The 21,177-nt window shown below is 46.0% G+C and overlaps 1 protein-coding gene across 1 annotated transcript in view; it reads right to left on the reverse strand.

The window, feature by feature from the left end:
* nrg3a (neuregulin 3a) overlaps window positions 1–21,177 on the reverse strand; it is a gene marked incomplete at both ends in the record, with an annotated part of 426,100 nt that overhangs the window by 162,603 nt on the left and 242,320 nt on the right. Inside the window, one exon of the mRNA XM_083923540.1 lies at window positions 452–581. Coding sequence (XP_083779666.1) covers window positions 452–581 — 130 coding nt within the window. The remainder of the gene's footprint in view (window positions 1–451; window positions 582–21,177) is intronic.

Consider the following 21,177-nt stretch of genomic DNA (forward strand, 5'->3'; position numbering starts at 1 on the left):
AACAAGGAAGATGCATGTCTTCAGTCCAGAGTAGTAAACAAACATAGTCCTCTAAATCCAGACTGAGTAACGACTGAGCCGTAACTTGGCAAATAATACAATCAATAAATTATACCGATAATTCCCGATATTACATTTTCAACTCAATATGGGCCCTCTGATATTATCAGACATCCCAAACACACGTCCAGAACTGTTCAAAGTAAAGTGCCGTTGAGATTCAGAGGACGGAAAACCCTCAATGCATGTGTGGTTTGCAGAATGGTTCAACGCCAACGTGTAATTCTTTCGATGGTGTTGAACAAACTTCTCTCAGCCACACCCTGAACGTCACTGCTGGACGCTCGTGGAAAGAAGGAAGTCAAACAGGAAACACATGATGCAGGAAGGAGCGGGTGAGAGGAAGAGGAGAGGAAGACATCCAACAAGACACAGCAGCTCAGTCACTTACTTGCAGTGCTTGTGAGGCCCGCTGAGCGTCTCGATGACGAAGCACTCACCGCCGTTCAGGCAGTACGCCAGGTCCTTCTCATGACACGGTTTGAAGTGCTCAGAGTGCAGCGGAGGGACAGTGGGAGATGCTGCAGGACAAACAAAGACACTCGTTAGTCATAATCAACCTGTGAATATATATTTTCATGATCCTCAAAGCAGTTTCAGTCAAAAGCAACTGGACTTGGTTCTTTGTCAGGGAAGATGTTTCACCTCTCATCCAAGAGGCTTTATCAGTTCATGTACGCATCTGACCAGGACCAGGACCAGGACAAGGACCAGGACCAGGACCAGGCTGGGACTGGACCAGGACCAGGACCAGGACCAGGACCAGGCTGGGAATGATCCAACTAGCTGGTGTGAGATCCAGGTTTTTAACCTCTCACAAGGCCGATGATGTCACTGAAACCCTTTGTGCTCCAAGTGCACAAAGGGTTGAAACTTGAAGTTGAAACTTCCCAACAACGACTGCCACTAACCTGGATCTCACACCAGCTAGTTGGACCAGTCCCAGCCTGGTCCTGGTCCTGGTCCAGTCCCAGCCTGGTCCTGGTCCTGGTCCCGGTCCAGTCCCAGCCTGGTCAGATGCGTACATGAACTGATGAAGCCTCTTCGATGAGAGGTGAAATGTCTTCCTGACAAATAACCAAGTCCAGTTGCTTTGGACAGAACTTGCTTTGAGGATAACGACGACCTGGACACATGAGAACTCTCAGAGGCATATGTTCATGAATGCATTGGCACTCCGACAGTCAGTCGAAGTGACGGCGTTTGTTTATCCCGGGGTCTTCCAGCGGCCTGTTACTTCTCAAACTTCATTATCGTCTCTTTACACCGAAACTCTGCAAATAAATCACGGTATCATCCTAAAGTGGAGGAGAGAAGGAGCACAGCGAGTCTGTTTCCCAGCAGAGGCTACTTACTCTCCTGCCGAGGATCCATAACGAGTATCTGCCACTGCCTGGTAACATACTGCACGGTGTGGGTAATACCAACACACCATTGTTTGTTTAGATGCTGCAGTGTCACCAGCAGAAAGATGGATGGAGGACGGGTAATAATCTGTCCTGCTGTGATTAATAACCCCGTGGTCACAGTGGTGCTGCTGGAGAGCTCGACTTCTCCTGGCGATTTATCACAACATACATGGCTGACTGTGGACAGTACGCACTTGTGAGGGAGGGGAATCGGCCCGCCGTACCATAATGGATGGTTTTGTCAGTGAAATTAATAAGTGCAGCATCAGTTGCTTAACAGGAAATATGGAAATGCTAAAGTGACCCGACGTTAAAAAGTAGTAAAACGATGGTGAAAGTGGATTTTGCTACGCTTACTGAATGATGCTGCTATTCACTGACTGACGAGGAAGGGGGTCATCCTGTTCCTGATCCTCTGAGCTTCACTCCTCTCTGTTTATGTCATCCATGTCTCATTAATGCATGTTACTAATTCAACTTTGTCTGTGCTTTGTCGTCTCTCAGGTCTCTGCTGATGGTGGTGGTGCCTGCTGCCGTGGTCCTGCATGACGCTTCCTGCTGCTATTATCACTGTTACTCTTATTTACTATCATTAAACTTTTAAATTATAACATTTGTAGCCATAAAAACACCATCAATAATATATCTCACTACATCATTGATCATATTTACCACCATAATTATTATAATTGTCATATTCTATCACCTTAGCTGTGCTTGTTTCTTCTATTCTGTTGTATTAACTGCCATAACATATGAGTCATATTCACTTTACTATAGATATTATTATAGTTACTGTTACTTTTGTGGTTGCTTGCATCTCTGGGACTGTCTCTCTGTCTGTCCACCTGTCTGTCTTTGTCTCTCTGTCTGTCCATCTGTCCGTCTTTTCCCTCTCTCTCTCTCCTTCTCTTCCTCTCTCCGGTGCAGACAGATGTGCGTCCTCCACAGAGCTGGGTCTGTCTGACGTTCCTGTCCGTTATAGTGAAGGTTTTCGTCTCCACCGTACTCTCGGGGGAATTGTTGGGTCTCTGTAAATCATAAATAAGTCATAGAGTGTGGTCTTTACCTGCTCTGTAAAGTGTCCTGAGATAACTTTGGTTATGATATGACACTGTAAATAAAACTGAATTGGTGCAATGAATGGCGTTGGAGGCATTTCTGTGCTCGTTGAGAGTCATTTATAAAAACAACAGAGATAAATGAAAAATGTAGAGATTTCGCTCAGATCGAGTTCCTGACCAGACGTCCGTCAAAGTGTTTTGAAAGTCGGAGCGTGGCTTTACGACGTGTGGAGAAATCAGATCTGCAGCACCGAGGATGTTCTTGTTATTACCGGAGCAGACTGCTGACGTTCTCCTTTGTGCTTACAAATGAAAAATGAGTGAGCTAAGGGCTCTCATTAGCCCACCCTCAGCTGTGTGTGTGTGTGTGTGTGTGTGTGTGTGTGTGTGTGTGTGTGTGTGTGTGTGTGTGTGTGTGTGTGTGTGTGTGTGTGTGTGTGTGTCTTTAAAGTGAACAGTGATGAGACGGATATTCATGCTTCAGTGATTTAAAAAAACAAACCGTTCTTCGGCTAATGGTGCGTGGAAGATACATCCAGATGAACTGAAGATTTCTAAATCAAGAGATAATAAGAGATTAATAATAAGCAGCGTCAGGAGGGGTCATGTGAGTACGGCCTCAGATCCCTTCATCAGAAGAGTGAGGTTTGTGTTCGTTAGATAAGGAGATGCTAGGTGGTGATTGGGCTTCTGGGACCTTGCACAACCCTTGGTAATTGGCTGTCGGAGCGCTAGTCTCCACGTGAGGTCAGGAAGTGAGTCAGCGGTGGTTTATTTAGAGGATGCTAACGGGTCGGACAGGGAGTCAAAGTGGGAGCTTGTTACAGTTATTCATGAACTCTTGAGCGAGTCAAAACTTTCAAATCCAAGTTCTAACTTTTAGGCATTTTAACTAAAAGCTCAACTTCACAGAAACCATCTTTAGGAAAAAGTGGATTTGAGACGTTAATAGCCATCAAAGCAGGGTTCAAGTTCAAATCTGCCTAGCGACACTGAGGTTTTATCCCCATGACCACGATCCCTCTAAAATCCGCGAATCTCAACCGTACTGTAATTGTCATGAGCAGATTAAAAAACTATATGGATAAAAAACAATGCATAATTATCCAACATCAACTCTTTTCTGGCTATAGGAGGAGCTGGACACCTCACCGATGTCATTTGATTTCATTCGACTATGATAAGTACATTATATTATCTCATCTCATCTTCAGCCTCTTATCCGCGGTCGGGTCTCGGGGGCAGCAGCTTTAGCAGGGGACCCCAAACTTCCCTTTCCCGGGCCACATTAACCAGCTCTAACTGGGGGATCCTGAGGCGTTCCCAGGCCAGTGTGGAGATCTAATCTCTCCACCTGGTCCTGGGTCTTCCCCGAGGCCTCCTCCCAGCTGGACGTGCCTGGAACACCTCCCTAGGGAGGCGCCCAGGGTTCATCCTTACCAGATGATCCTGAACCACCTCAACTGGCTCCTTTCAACGCAAAGGAGCAGCGGCTCTACTCCGAGTTCCTCACGGATGCTGAACTTCTCCCCCTCTCTCTAAGGGAGACTCCAGCCCCCCTCCTGAGGACACACATTTCAGACGCTTGGACCCGCGACCTGGTTCTTTGGGTCATGACTACGTTATATTATGATATTATTATTATGCAAACATGGTAACTATGATGGGAGCATGGGCGTGAATTCAGCGACACTGCAGCTGAGGCTTTTTAAAGCTTTACATTGGATTCACGAGGACACGATGAGATTAAAGTCATTCTGAAGAATCCTGAGAACAGCTGTCAACGAGGACGAGAGGAAAGAAAAGTTTGAATAGAGAAGAGTGAACTCATAACAGCACAATACCATGTGGTATGTCTTGACATGATCCGTTGGGCTTGCAGTGCCACACATTGTGCACAGAGACACTCAAACAAAGGCCAGGAGCACAAAGCGCGGCTGCATCTCTTTTAGCACTCGCTCTGCAACACAACTACAGTTTCTGTTCATGCATAAAGGATTTCCCTCTAGACACGATTTCATGCTTGGACTGGGTCCTGCCGTTTTGTTATTCAAGTCGATAATTGACAGAGACGCCTTTTGTCCTTTTGTTCTTTGTTGACGGAGTTGTCACAATGCATTGTAGGTTGTTAAGCTTAACACTCGTCACCTGTCAGCTCAGACGCCGCGTACACGCTCAAACAATTGTGTCATTTTGAGAGCGAGCGCCAGAGTCTGTGCTGAAAATATCACTGCAAGTTTGGAAACACTGCTCGGAGAAGGCAGACGTCAATCAGTGCAGGAGGAAAAACTCCAATTTACTCCGGCCCGCTGTGAAGAGAGAGGGAGAGAGAGAAGGATCAATAAACCATCGGGTGCAGGATAACACAACCCTCTGCTCCAGTCTCTCTTTCCCTTTCTCTGCTTACAGGAAGAAAATGAGGAAGGAATAAGGAATCTGCTGATTCTCACCTCCACATCAAAGCGCCGCTTTGCTGTGGTGCAGAAAAGGCAGCGCCCATTTATGTAACATTTTAATAAGTTAATGATGAAAAAAGAGATCAATCGGAGCCGTTTCTGAACTTCCAAAAGTAACACATCGAGTGTTTAGATGCCTCTCAGGGCCCACTCCCACTGTGCCTCCGTCCCGTGCCCCGTGCTTTAGGGTCCTTGTCCCCCCCTCCAGGCCCGTTTGTACTCACACTACCTGGGCCTCGGAGAATGCTTCTTGCTGCCTATACGTCATCACGCCGTAACACGTCACACGCATTGATGACGTCATGGCGATGCGTGGCTTTGTTTCCAGATCTTTCCGTAGACCTCTGAGTTTTTGTGCGTCTTGTCGACTGTTTTTGAATCTTTTCATCGACCAAATCTGCAGTAAACACTCCACCTCCGCATCACACCAACGTGAACCTTTCACCACCATTGTTTGAAATGTCCGTGCATGGTCCCTCCTTCTTTTTTCTATGTCCCAACAGGCGCACATAAATGACGTGAGAGCCGCCGTAGGCCTCGTGCTCGTTCACGTGCGCACGCTCGTGCTCATACATGTGCAAACGCGCTTTACTAAAGCCCACCTCTCTCAGACGGGCCGTGGACGGCAAGCGTGCCGCAGCTAGGTGCGGGGCGGTTGCACTCACACTGGTCAAACGCACTAGGCTTTACCCGCAAAACCTGTTTTGGCGCGGTGCGGAAGGACAGTGTGAGTGCGCCCTCAAAGAGCTGGATACGCTGAGGGGATCATCACTGAGAGGAATCCCATCACCACTGGGTGCAGGTGATGCAGTATTCATGATTTTCATTATTGTTCTTCTGATTTGTAAACTCAGATCAGCAGGTGGAAAATGAGCTTTTACACATTCTAATGTGCCAAACCTGAAGGTGTTACCCTCCAGCAGCAGTAGCCATCTAAAGTCCCCAGCTAGGCTGTGACAGGGTCCAGGCTGACTCACGGCTGATCACCGCAGGGTCCCTTCTCCTTAATGGGCTGCTATGGGATAAGACACCCCCCCCCCCCCATTCTTTCTACGTAGGAACAAGACGCCCAGATTCTAACTTTAAAGCAATTTGCATCTTTTTGTGGTGGTTTTGCATCTATTTTTAGTCATTTAGCATCTTTTTGTGGTGGTTTTGAATCTATTTTTAGTCATTTTGCATCTTTTTGTGGTGGTTTTGCATCTGTTTTTAGTCATTTAGCATCTTTTTGTGGTGGTTTTGAATCTATTTTTAGTCATTTTGCATCTTTTTGTGGTGGTTTTGCATCTATTTTTAGTCATTTTGCATCTATTTTTAGTCATTTTGCATCTTTTTGTGGTGGTTTTGCATCTGTTTTTAGCCATTTTGCATCTTTTTGTGCTGGTTTTGCATCTATTTTTAGCCCTTTTGCATCTTTTTGTGCTGGTTTTGCATCTATTTTTAGACATTTTGCATCTTTTTGTGCTGGTTTTGCATCTATTTCATCTATTTTCAACAATGCTCTGGTGTCAAGATCTGAGAAAAAAACAGTTTTTCTCTAACACCTTTAGAGTTTCCCCTATAGTCTCTGGAGATACGTTCTGTAAGAGCATTGCAATTTTATATTTGTGGCACGCTGGATGCAGGTAGAAGCAGTTAATGGGGCAGCGCCGCGGTGTCAGGTAAAGTGCAGAGCAAGCACTTTTCTTTGATATTGAAGGGTTTTGATGACAGCAGCTGTGATCTGCTCTTCCCCAGATTCACTTGTCTATTCTGTGCGCTGAGCACAAAAGACAGAAGAGGAAATGAAAGCCCACACTTTATGCAATAAACTACTAAAAATGCCTTTGTGATAAACTGTTCAAGGAGAAAGAAACACATAATCTCATCTCCATCCGCTTCTCCGGGGTCGGGTCGCGGGGGCAGCAGCTTTAGCAGGGGACCCCAAACTTCCCTTTCCCGGGCCACATTAACCAGCTCTAACTGGGGGATCCTGAGGCGTTCCCAGGCCAGTGTGGAGATCTAATCTCTCCACCTGGTCCTGGGTCTTCCCCGAGGCCTCCTTCCAGCTGGACGTGCCTGGAACACCTCCCTAGGGAGGCGCCCAGGGTTCATCCTTACCAGATGATCCTGAACCACCTCAACTGGCTCCTTTCAACACAAAGGAGCAGCGGCTCTACGCCGAGTTCCTCACGGATGCTGAACTTCTCCCCCTCTCTCTAAGGGAGACTCCAGACCCCCTCCTGAGGAAACACATTTCGGCCGCTTGTACCCGCGACCTGGTTCTTTGGGTCCTGACCCAGCTTTCAGGACCACAGGTGAGGGTAGGAACCAGGACTGAGCGGTAGATCCAGAGCTTTGTCTTCCTCAGCTCTCTTTTGGTCACAACGGTGCGGTAGAGCGACTGCAGCTCCGCCCCCGCTGCTCCGATTCTCCGGCCAAACTCACGCTCCATCGTCCCCTCACTCGTGAACAAGATCCCGAGGTACTTAAACTCCTACACTTCATTCCCTACCTGGAGTAAAAAAATACATAATAAATAAAGAGACGAATGAAAAGTTCTAATCTGTGTTTGCTACTTTCAAACACATTGACCTAATTACGAGGTTTCGGTTCCTCCTTCTCTTCCTATGAACGCACCTTTCTCCTACTTTTACCAGAGAGCCCAGAGTCTGGCCGACACCAGGTCCTGAGGTATCTGGTCGACAAACACTTTATCAAGCGAGTCATAATTTCCCTTCAAACTGATCCACGGGAAGACACTTCCAGAATCCACTGCATGATTCTTTCAACATGCAGTCGTTTGATCCCGTTGATGAAACTAAGATGGTTGTTAATTAAAACTCCATCCCTCAGTTTGACTTATTGGACTGGAGGAGTTATATTCACACATTTCTTTACCAATTTCTTTTCCTTTTTCCAGCTCCAATTATCCGTCAGTGTGCAATACTTTACAATCAGACTTTACAATCAGCACTGCTCCACATAGACTATTGACCTCATCCTGTACCCTGCACTGTGCAACATGCCTGTACTAAGGTCACTTCTGATTTTGCACTATTTGGTCATATTTACTCATATTTATTTATTCTATATTATTTTATTACAAACAAACAAAACAAGAACAACTGCACTACATCATGTGAATATGTACATATGTCTATTTCTATTTCTTCCCTTTTTAAATGTAACTTTATTGCTTATTTTTGCTATTTTTTTATCTTATTTTGTAATTTTCTGTTGCTGCTGTGACAAAAGAATTTCCCCATCCGCGGGAGATTAAAGGTTTTCTAGATTCTGATACAGGAAAAGAGAAATTCCTTTAGAAAATCCTTATTAAACGTGTTTCAGAGTGAACAATGGTCCGTCCGTGGTTACGCTTTTGCTCTGTGATTTATTTCCATGTTGAACTGAGCTCCAAAAAAATGAAAAATGAACAAATTAATCATTACAGACTAAAGAAAATACTTGTGGTGGTTCAGTTTTGCAGTTTAGCCAGAACAGAACATCTGCAAATTGTTCCAGATGAGAAAACAGTTCAGCAAAATGTGCTTAACCCTCCTGTTGCCCTCAAATTTGACTAACACCATTTATTCTAGGGGTCAATTTGACCGTGGCAGTTTAAACATCTGGAAAATGATCATAATCAATGTATGACTCAAGTGAAGTCGGGTACTTTATGTTTTTATTTAACAGAATGAAAAATATCACTGATGTTAAACTGCATGGAGGGATTTCTGTGTGTGTGTTTTACAGTAACTCTGTTATTTTAAGTGCTATTTTGTGTTATTTGTAACATCTGGAATGAAAGTAACGTCCGTTATCAAGGACAGCAGCATGAATTTGACCTCATATAATATTTGAATTGTAAAATAAACAATAATAATAATGATTAAATCATCTAGATGATCAAACTGACCCAAAGGAACACCGATGCCACAAGTACATGTACGATAAGAACAATAAAAAATATATATAATCATGACAATTTTAGGTTTTTTATGAGTCGTCCCCATAAAATGAGGAAAAGTCATAAATATAAAGCAAAAAAACAACAAAATTATGTAATTATTTAGAGATGTTAAACATTTAATGGGGTCAAATTGACCCTTAGGAGAACAGGAGAACAATTACCAGCAAAACAGTCAGAGACAGAAATGGGTCAAATATGTTGATGTGGTGAAAACGCTGCATTGATACTGAGAGCAGAAGTTGTTATTGCCTAATGAATTGCAGATAATGTAACAATATTTGTATGATCAGTCATCTCTCTCTCTCTGTCCCCTCTCTACACACGTGTGTGCCGTCACACACATGTGTTAGAGAGGGTTAAAGCATGACTGTCCCGCCTGTAATGGCGTCCTTCATGGATGACATTTCCCCAGAGTGGCAGGCCGACAGGCAGCCAGCCAGTGTGCTAGCAAGCCAGGCAGCCATGCTAACTGATAGTGAAGGTCTCTGGCAGGCTAGTCCTGGCCTGCCTGGTTATTGATTGGGCTTGAGAGCAGGAATAAAGACCCTGCAGAGGCACAGGGACCAGAGAAGAAAGGATACGAGCAAAAAGGGAACATGGTGTTTTCTGGTGCAGAGGAAGGCTCATTAGCTGCATCAGGTGGGAAGTGTTTGAGATGGAAGAGGTGTTGTAGAGGGGAAGCAGTTCAGACGGAGCCTTTTAACCTGCACGAAGGAGGCAGAACCGACTCAAACAGGCAACATTTACCAGTCAACTGTGCGAACAGGGCTTTTCCACCTGAAGCATCGGCTTCTCTGCGCTTTCTGTTCATTTCCACTGGAAAGCAGGCGAGCAGTCACGCAGAGCCGGGTGGGATTGTGAGTTTGGAGGCGGGCTGCGGTGCGTTTTTCCGCAGTGATATTTTCTGTTTCTAGCCTAAATGTCTATTGTTTAGACTGAATAAGGGCGCACTCACACTGTCCTTCCGCACCGGGCCAAAACCGTTCTTTCAGCTAAAGCCTAGTGCGTTTGACCAGTGTCAGTGCAACCGCGCCGCTCATAACTGCGGCCAGCTGGCCGTCCACAGCCCGTCTGAGAGAGGTGGGCTCTCTTTGTAGAGCGCGTTTGCACATGTAGGAGCACGAGCCCGCGCACGTGTAAGTGTACGAGCACGAGCACGAGGCCTACGGTGGCTCTGAGGTCATTTCCTGTGCGCCTGTTGGGACATAGAAAATAGAAGGACGGGGGTAGAACACGCATACTACAAAATGACGGGCTCTTTGCAGGGGTTCAAAAATCTCTGGGCTGTTGAGGAGGTTTGGTGCTCTGTGGGGGAAGATGGGGAGCTGCATACACACATCTGAAACTCTCGTTGGTTTGTTTGACCGTGTTGTTGTTTGTTGTTGTCATCCTGAAGTGAAAGAGTGAATTTTGCCTCTTGAAGTGGTTCAATCAAGGGACTTTATCAAAGACTGATGAGGACATTTTAGTTGACCTCCATTCATGGAGGACTGTGTCCACAGTGAACAGAGACAAGACGTACAACCCTGAAGCTCCTTTTCTTAGCATTTAAAGAACGCAACACGCTTTTATTATGTCTGCCAGTTCGATGCTTCTGGGTCAGCTCCCTCAGTTTGGAGCCTCCTTAATCAGAGAAGAGCGTTCATATGCACCCCAGGCATGCTCAGCAAACAATCCCTCAGTAAATTAAAGGTCGAAGAACACATATTCCTTCTGTGCCCGTCCATCTGTTTTCCACCCCATCTCGCCCGTCTTTTCTTTTTTCCCCCTCCACTTACTGCGCCACTATCTTTTTATGTCTCTGCCCATCTGCAGCGCACCGTTGCAACAGCAGGGTCACTAACAATTTCCTTTTTTTGAAAGTAAGGGCACCTTTTCACTCTCTCAACAGAACAAGGAAACACACACGCACGAATATCTACGGGTGCAACACAAGCATATACCTCGCTGGCGTCGGCGTCTATTGTGTACATCTAAAGGAATCTCTGTGTCTGTCTGTCTGTCTTTGGGGGGGGCATGTCATGTCATTCTTCACATTTTAGATTTGCATCTAAAAAGAAATGACTGACATGGTGGAACAGTAACGTTTGACAGATTTGACAGACTCCACTTCATCTCTGCGCCTCCACTACAACACCAATGAACGGGTAGTTTCTTACACGTACGCTGATGATGAGCAGGCTTTAAAGAAAGGGCTTCATATTGTGATATTCATAAATATCCATTAATCATGCATGAAGTGGTCCCATACACTGGGAGAAAAGGAAGATGGTGAGAAGAACCGGGGGTGGGTAGACATTACATGCCCTTAAAATGCTGATTTACTAATATATCAGTTAAATAAGCAGCGATCCTCTTTTGGCTGTTTAGGAGAAATAAACAAGAAAGTAAAGCACAGTCAGTGATTCCCTGAGCAGCACTCTGAGACTTTACCAAGTTGTGATGTATGGCGGCATGGTATGAGCTGCATATGGGTTGACTATGAGACTATGTAACGTTTGAAGGAAGAATCACACATTGGTCCTCTGTGATGACCCTGTGGTCGGTCCTGCTCGATGACCCTGGGGTTGGTCCTGCTCGGTCCTCTTGTTGGCTGTTTACTTTGTTTCAGGAGGTTGGTGGGAGGAGCTATGCCATCAGAGATGCAGCACACCTAAGCAGGCTGGGCTCAGGTGGCTTTAAAGCACACCTGCAGGCTCCTCTCGCTCTCTCTACTGGCCTGACTGACTCATCTCCCATCTCATCTTCAGCCTCTTATCCGGGGTCGGGTCTCAGGGGCAGCAGCTCCAGCAGGGGACCCCAAACTTCCCTTTCCCGGGCCACATTAACCAGCTCTAACTGGGGGATCCTGAGGCGTTCCCAGGCCAGTGTGGAGATCTAATCTCTCCACCTGGTCCTGGGTCTTCCCCGAGGCCTCCTCCCAGCTGGACGTGCCTGGAATACCTCCCTAGGGAGGCGCCCAGGGTTCATCCTTACCAGATGATCCTGAACCACCTCAACTGGCTCCTTTCAACACAAAGGAGCAGCGGCTCTACTCCGAGTTCCTCACGGATGCTGAACTTCTCCCCCTCTCTCTAAGGGAGACTCCAGACCCCCTCCTGAGGAAACACATTTCACACACTTGGACCTGGACCTGGTTCTTTGGGTCTGACATTATTATGTGTTTCCATATTGTTTCCACATACATACACTTACACGCTCACACACACACACAGACACTGCATACACACTGACCACTGATACTGAGTTATATTGCTTATTTCCGTTGGTTAATTATAACATTTTGAATTATTTACAGACTCTGTGTGGTCTCCCTCTTTTGTCACATACTGTTGAGCCACGTTACACTTTTTAACACCGGTCTGGTGTTAACAGCAGCTAACCCTGGCTATAGCAACATCAGATGATATCGCTGCGTTCAGTTCAAGGATCTGATGCGTCCCCTCTATTCATGCGCTTGTTTTATTCGTCAACATTGACCATTATCCTTTAATAGTCCGTGCATTTATACACAGTACTCTGCCTCAGATCCCTGTACTCGTATAAAGAGAGGTACAGTTGTGTTTCAGACTTGTGTTAACCACGTTCTGTGATGTACGGTACGATACGCGGCTCCACTCCTACCTCGACGGAGGAGTGTGTGATGAGGGGTGCTGTGGTGTGTCCATTTGTGTGTCCTTCTGTCTCCTGCCGAAGCTTCTTAGCATCATGTGCAAATAGGTATTCACGTCTTAAGAACGTATGTTTATAACACCAACACTGAACTGGATCAAGAGGCAAACAAAAAGAGGAGCCCTAATGACATCATGCAGTCTCTGACCCCCTAACTCTAACCTCACCCAAGACCCCGGACCCTCATTTCAACCCTGATCCTAACCTCAACCCCTGACTCCAGCCCCAACAAAATCAATAACACACAATCCATAAAAAAGCACCCAGCGCTTAAAAGCATGCTCCTAAATCTGTGAAACGCTATAAGAAAGAAAAGCAAATCACAAACCTCAATTGCTCAAAAGTGGGTCAGGGTTTATTGTCAGGTATCTGTGCAGCGATCTCGACTCGGACTCCCCCTTTTAATAATGCTCTTCCTTTCATGCACAAGTTATGAGGCTTCTTTCACGGATACCTGCTAATCCATGAAACATGACATCACCCATAGCAACGGGGTCAACCTCATCACTAAAGGTCGAATCTTTCTAAAAGCCACATATAAAAAAAATAATACACCAGGTTAAAAGAGGCTGACGGCTGTCAAGCTGCATAGTTCGTTCTCTGTAGTTTCAGGTGTTCATTCAATGCACTGTTAGAGGTTGAATATGTAGAATCTTTATTGAAAGCTTTATTTAAAAATATATAATACAATGACTTTCTCTTCTGTTCTGTTCCCATGGCAGCAGCCAATAGCGTTGGGCGTTGCTGGTTGGCAGGGCTGTCTGTTGTTGGGTGCAGCTACTGTAGGCTGGCACTGGGTGAAATGGAGTTAGCCAATCCTGCAGCTGCTTGGGAGCCTCAGTGAAGGGGGCGTTCTTTGTCCCAGCAGCTGAGTGAGCGGAGACGGGCAACAACCAGAGTCACTGTAGGCCGAGCATTCACTCCATGGACTGAGAGAAAGGAGAGGAACGCCATTCAAACGCACGCTCACATGGCTACGCTGCTCCTGGATGCTAACATCACTTTCATCTGCAATTAGCTGGAACGGCTAACGCTAACGGCTAACGCTAACTGTCAGTCAAACTCCTCTAATCCTTGTTTTTATGCTGTGATTTTCTCATAGAAAAAAGAAGGAGGGACCATGCGCAGACTTTTAAAACAATGGCGGCGAAAGGTTCACGTTGGTGTGATGCGGAGGTGGAGTGTTTACTGCAGATTTGGTCGATGAAAAGATTCAAAAACAGTCGACAAGACGCACAAAAACTCTGCGGTCTACGGAAAGATCTGGAAACAAAGCCACGCATCGCCATGACGTCATCAATACGTGTGACGTGTTACGGCGTGATGACGTATAGGCAGCAAGAAGCATTCTCCGAGGCCCAGGTAGTGTGAGTACAAACGGGCCTGGAGGGGGGGACAAGGACCCTAAAGCACGGGCGCGGTGCAGAAGGACAGTGTGAGTGCGCCCTTAGAGTCTTAAGTTAATTTGGTGTAAAGAGAACCCGCCAAAGTGCAGAAATGTTCCCCACAACAACAGTCTGAAGCTAGAATTAGATTAATAGAAATCACTGGCATTTTCATTTTCTCGTTACTGTTCCCACAGCATCAATCAGAGAAGCCGTGGCACTTTTCCGAAGAGGGGCTGGAGTTGCGACCTCGGACGCAGGGTGACTGTGATGGTGTGAGGGTATCATTATTGCACAGCGTGATCCAATAAAGATAGCGACACACCTTTCCCTCTCTACTACAGCTGTCCAATAAACATCCACCAAATCACCAGCAGAGACACAGAGGCTCCTCTGAGATAAGAGCCCGTGCCGTGATGCTTTGAATACCTCTATTGCAGCGTTGATTGAATTTTATCCATCCGCTCAAGAATTCAGGGAAATGTCCGCTGGCTGTGAGTGAAAGGTTTTGGACATGAACATTTTATCTTCTGCCGCTCACGCTGCAAAGAAGAGAAGTTACGAGAGAGCGAGAATGAGCAGGCAGGCAGGGAGGGATGTAGCCCAAGTCTTTGTTCTTTCGCTTCACCAGGAGATGTGTCTCTCCCGCCCTACTCTATATTCAGATCAATGGGAGACAGACAGCGTGGCCGAGCTGGTCAATAGAGCGAGGGATGAGTAGGCGAGGAAAGAAAAGCAAAGAGGGCGGAGGGCGGTGGGTTGGCAGGGTTAGGGAAAGAAGATGACAGGAAGGAGATTTACAGGAACAATGTGGAATATGGAGATACAGGTTTTTTCCGTCGGCCACATCTGAGGCTGAGTGCGTCATCTTCCATTATCAGCAATTTACAGCTTACAAAGTTTAGTGGAGTTGTGTGTTTTTCATTCATTGAACACGTTTGACCAAAGTAGAGGTCGGCGTTTTGAGGCGTGACCGTGGGACCTACAGGTCCCTTACAGTTATTTGCGGCGGGGCTGGTTTTTATGAAGTTGCGGGCAGTCAGAGGAAGAGAGAGCGCACTTCCCTGTCTAAACAGTGAGCATGTCAGATGTTTTTTACCTGTGTATCTCGGACAGAAGGGCTTTAGTTTGAATCTCTGCAGCTGTGTGGGGCTCAGGCTCTGTCTCATGCTACTAATTGGCTAATTTCCGCATACCTGGTCGATCTACTCGCGTTGTAAAGTAAGCGAACTGTCAGGTGGAGCTTAGAGGATCTGCTATCAGTCTGAGGATCCAATGGAGTTACGAGGTTTACTCACAACCTCTTTTTAATACTTTAAATTGGTTAAAACTTTATAAAACCCACACACAGACGTGAAGCCTGACCAACAGGCCCATATTTATGAAAGAAAAATGGAGATACAAGGTTTCACTCCGCCTGTGTGGACTCGGGTGTTGCTCACAGGCCGCAGACTGCATTGCAGATCTATACTCGGCCCGGTGTGGCGTGGCACAGATAGATGTGTGTGTTCAGGTCTCCCCGCCCCGACTGTACGGCGAAACAAAAGCAAAATGTCAGTGTGTCGAGATAGCCTCGCGGTCAACAACAGGCTAATCATGGAAATCTGATACCACCTGTTTTCTCCTCCTTCTCTCTCACTTCCTCCTCGCACACACAGATGTGAACACACACACAATAACACACTCCAGTGGCTCATTTTTAGCACACCTGCTCGGTGCAGATAGGCTCACTACCACTGCTAATCTGTCTGTGTGTCAGCCAGCCCAGCCTGGCCCATAAAGTCCGGCCGTTCCTTCCCGTCCCCTGCTCAGATCGTATTCACGGGGCACTTCCAGGGTTCGCCAAATAAATAGTGCTAAGTATCAGGCCTTGTTGCGTCCCCCTGGCCATCTGCTTCTACAGTGGAGAAATTCATTACTCTTCAGGTGATAGCTCCAGCACTCTCTCTCTGGATTGGCTTTGTGTCCCTGCAGGCTCCGTTCTGACGCTGGAGATTACAATCACAAACCGGCTGCTAATGTGAAAGTGAATGCTGCTGCTCATGTTAATAATCTATGTCCATTTTAGGACTACTGCAACAGCTAATACTCGCTCTACTTCCACCTCTGTGTTGATGAAAATATCATCTGTTGTGATGAGATTACATCACATTTGAATCCACCATCACATCTCTTCATCAAACGTTGGATCCATTTACAATCCAGCCCAGAAATACTGTTACAAACCACAGAAACATTGAGAAAAAACATATTTTTTCACCCTTTTACGTCCGTGTGAGACGTACCAAGAGCCGCGACAAATGGCTGCATCTAACGCCCTCGGAATGAGATATGGGCGGGGGGAGGTTAAGATCTCTCCCCTCATTAGGCAGAGGTTACGTTCTGTGTGAGCCCTGAACTGTGTCACGCATGCTGCTAATTTGGCTCATCCATATAACATTTAAGATGCAATCACCTGCAGTAATAATGTGGGGACTTAATGGATACCACTGTAATTATCCGTTTGCGCTCACTCCTCTCCCGTGGTCACCGCTGTCTCCTCCCGTGTCAACAAAGCACTTAAAGATAATTGTCCGAGTCTCCAGTCTGTCAGTGATAGTGAAAATAGAAACACAGCATCGCACAGTCGGTACCGTCATACTTGACCTGGCAACGTCCACAAGTCACATTCAAATGCCTCATTATCTGGGGACACAGAGCTAAAAATATGACAGGATCTAATCCCCAAACCAGTGAGGATGTCTAACTGCAGCGCTTTATCACCGTACTTGCTACCAGCTCCATCACATTACAGCGATATCTCTCCATCATGTCACCCAGCAGCATCAGATGCTGTGCATGTACCTGTAATAAGACTATATATATGCGAGCACTGTCCACACCTCTGTTGTATCTGGCAACTTAATCTCAATAATGTTTACACTCATTTAGTCAACTCTTTACAGCGCAGAGCCACATTTCAGTGTTTGGCCGTGGCACCAGGTGGTGAAACACTTTCTCAACCCCCCAACTTCACTTACGCATCTGTCCTTTCCTCTGTTTGTCAGTTTAAATGCCAAAGTTAAAACACCATTAATGTGTTTTATTGTTTTTCCAGCACTAATAATGACGTCTTATTAGGCTCCATAAATAATGCACATTTCTATGTTTGCAGGTTACTCATCAGAAAGTAGCTTTTCTGTTCATTAAAAACGCTTCATGCATAAATATGATCTCACCGCAGCAGGATTTATTATCCGTCCCACTTTCAGCACTCCGTTAATCACATTCCCAAAGGTATGTTTAGGATCTGGAATCGCGGCACTACTGTATAAAACACACTAAAACAGTTACAGTCGTGATGAAATCATAGAGATTTATAATATTCATAGAGTCTGAAACCTGGTTGGAGTTTCGCGTGACGCTTGCGGGGCGGTTTCACAGCGTCCTCCATCATCACCTCAGATCCGACAGGATTGGAACTTGTTTGGTTTCATGGGACGTTTTTAACCAAGCTGACAAAATTAATTGGTTATTACTACAAAAGCACGCTGTGTGGGGATTTACAGCAAATACAATTATTGATCTTCTGATGAAGCCCGTGCATCTCATGGGCCCAGGGTAGAAATAGTGCATATAAAATGATTAAAAATAGATGCAAGACCACCACAAAAAGATGCAAAATGACTAAAAATAGATGCAAAACCACCACAAAAAGATGCAAAATGACTAAAAATAGATGCAAAACCACCACAAAAAGATGCAAAATGACTAAAAATAGATGCAAAACCACCACAAAAAGATGCAAAATGACTAAAAATGGATGCAAAACCACCACAAAAAGATGCATTCATTGCTGTGAAACGGTGACCGCTTAAGTTCAGGCGACAAAGAGAAAGTGTTGCAGCAGAAGTTCTCACAGAGCGGAGCGTTGTAGAAATGCAGGAAGTTTAAATGAAATGACCGTGGCTGTGATTGTCTGATACCAAGCTCCAACCACATTATCTCCACATCCTGCAGAGGCACCACTCAATGCTCAATGTGTGTTTTTTATGCCACTTGGATATTAACGCCTCGATCTGGAGTCAACCGACTGTAAACAATAAATATTAATAGCATCTCTCAACAATTATAGTTTCCGCCTGGGTCGGCCTCAGCACAACGCAAAGCTAGTGTAACAACAAACATGACAGCGAGATAAACCGTTCTCCACAGAGCCCCGATTCCCCAATTCTCTCAAACATCAAGGCTCATAATGCTGCCGCCTGGGGAGCTGCGACCTGCCGGACCTGCACCACATCTCAGAGAACAGTTAGAAAGTTCAAGTCATCGTCCTCGGCTTCGTTTCTCTTCCCATTCTTTCCATCTCCTGTTTGTTTTCTTTTTTAACCCATTTAGTTTCTTTATCTAACCCTCGCTCTCTCTCTCTCTGTCCATCTATCACACGTTTACTCTGTATGTTTACTCCTCTACCTGTGCTCCTCTCTCAAAAAACAGAATTATAAATCAAAAAGGAGAGGCGCCCAGAGCACACACTCTCACGATCGATACAAACAACTTCATCGCCAGAGAAGAAGAAACAACCGCACGCACGCATGCACACAAGCACGCACACAAGCACGCACAAACACACACAGACTTTAAGCAAAGGTGCACTGACTCTCAGGGCGCACTCACACTGTCCTTCTGCATCGGGCCAAAACCGTTTTTTCAGCTAAAGCCTAGTGCGTTTGACCAGTGTGAGTGCAACCGCTCCGCGCCTAACTGCGGACAGCTGGCCGTCCACGGCCCTTTTGGGAGAGGTGGGCTTTAGTAAAGCACGTTTGCACATGAAAGAGCACGAGCGCGCGCACGTGTACGAGCATGAGGCCTACGGCGGTTCTGAGGTCATTTCCTGTGCGCCTGTTGGGACGTAGAAAAAAGAAGGAGGGACCATGCGCGGACATTTCAAACAATGGCGGTGAAAGGTTCACGTTGGTGTGATGCGGAGGTGGAGTGTTTACTGCAGATTTGGTCGATGAAAAGATTCAAAAACAGTCGACAAGACGCACAAAAACTCAGAGGTCTACGGAAAGATCTGGAAACAAAGCCACGCATCGCCATGACGTCATCAATGCGTGTGACGTGTTACGGCGTGATGACGTATAGGCAGCAAGAAGCATTCTCCGAGGCCCAGGTAGTGTGAGTACAAACGGGCCTGGAGGGGGGGACAAGGACCCTAAAGCACGGGGCACGATGCAGAAGGACAGTGTGAGTGCGCCCTCAGCTCATGATGAAGAGAACAACCAGGCCAAACATGTGACCCTGTTGTTGGGTCTGTGTGGTCGTCTCTGTGAGGAAGAGCAAGGCATTTACAGGGAGTGTGAGGTGGTTGCTTTTGTTTGAGCGCTGATATGAATCAGGACAGGAGGAACACAGCGGAGAGGAAGTGAGAAAGCAGCGTGCAGAGACAAACTCAAATGCACTTTAAACGTCTAAAGTTCATTATCAAAATCATTATTATGACAACTACAGATTTTTATGTTTAAAGAAACAATAACGAGGCGGTAATGTTTTCCAGATGTTTCCTTTGGGATGTGGAGCATCGATTCGATCTATGTGCATCCTGCACGTGCACGGCTTAGTGCTTTTTATCTTTTATGAAAAATAACTTTACACACAACAAGAACGTGCTTTTTATCTTTTATAAAAAATAACTTTACACACAACAAGAACATGCTTTTTAAGAGCAGAGGTTAAAGAAACCAGACAAAACGTCTCATTATGAACTGGGTGCAGAAACGTCTGCAGTGCAGTGATAATCGCTCCTGATGAGCAACATGTGATTCATTAAGAACTGTTTAACTCTGAATCATCTTCTCTCATCACATCACATGCTGACTTTATCCTCTGTACACGTGTGACTGTGATCTGAGTCACCTGTGGTCACGGTGACCTTTGTTTCTTGGACTTAACCTTCGCCTTGTTTCCTAAACTTAACTGTAGTTAAAGGCTGAAAACTAAGGCAGAAAACACACCAAGCAGTGGAAATAATTGTTTGTTTTTGCATCTGGGAGGCTTGTTACGTGTCTCAAGCGAGAGTCTTCATGTGTTTTCCCTGTTTGTTTGTTTTTAACAGGTGGACCAATGTCTCTGTTTGCTCCATAATGAAGACCAAACCAACCTGCAGCTCCCAGGTAACTCATTTCCATTACTCTGTCATTAAATCCCTGTTGTTTGCTTCATCAGTTCATGTACGCATCTGACCAGGCTGGGACTGGTCCAGGACCAGGACCAGGCTGGGACTGGACCAGGACCAGGACCAGACTGGGACTGGTCCAACTAACTGGGTTTCAGTGACATCATCGCCCTTGTGAGAGGTTAAATACCTGGATCTCCACACCAGTTAGTTGGACCAGTCCCAGCCTGGTCCTGGTCCAGTCCCAGCCTGGTCCTGGTCCTGGTCCTGTTCCTGGTCCTGGTCCTGGTCCTGGTCAGATGCGTACATGAACTGATGAAGCCTCTTGGATGAGAGGTGAAACGTCTTCCTAGACAAAGAACCAAGTCCAGTTGCTTTTGACTGAACTTGCTTTGAGGAGAACGACGACCTGGACACATGAGAACATTCACAGGCGTAATATTTTAAACATTTAAAGCTAAATCTCTTCTGTTGACAGAAGATACGAGCAGACAGTGTAGAACGGCTCAGCTGCCTCTCGTTCGTCGATCATCTCGGGAAGTTCAGAGGCGATTTAAATCCCTGACGTTTAAATTACTGAAGTTCCAGGGACGTCTTTTCCATCCTCTCAAGGCACAAGTAACTTCCTCAACGGGGCGCAGATGCATTATAGTTTTTAAAATATGACATAAAATGATAAAGTCATGAAGCAATAACTCAGGATCTCTTGCTGTGGTCAGATCCCAGACAGATGTCATTTTAAGTGCTGACACTAAGTCACACACTGCAGCTTAATTTATATCTGCAGCTGTTAGAAGTGGTTGTCATTGAAGTTTGGGAGTTTGTCGAGCTGCTGAGTCACGTTCAGTCTGGATCCGCGAGGCCGATGAAGCTTTAAAGTGTTTTGGAAAGTCGTGATGAGATCTCGTGTCATGTGAGAAGCTATCAAACTGCCTTCTCCACCTCATCCCTGCTTTGTTTCTCTTTTTCCCTCTCTGTATCTCTTTCTCTCCGTCCCCTGATGCCTCCGTCTCTATGTCTCC

Source organism: Echiichthys vipera (assembly GCF_963691815.1).
Source record: "Echiichthys vipera genome assembly, chromosome: 11".
Classification (NCBI taxonomy): Eukaryota; Metazoa; Chordata; class Actinopteri; order Perciformes; family Trachinidae; genus Echiichthys; species Echiichthys vipera.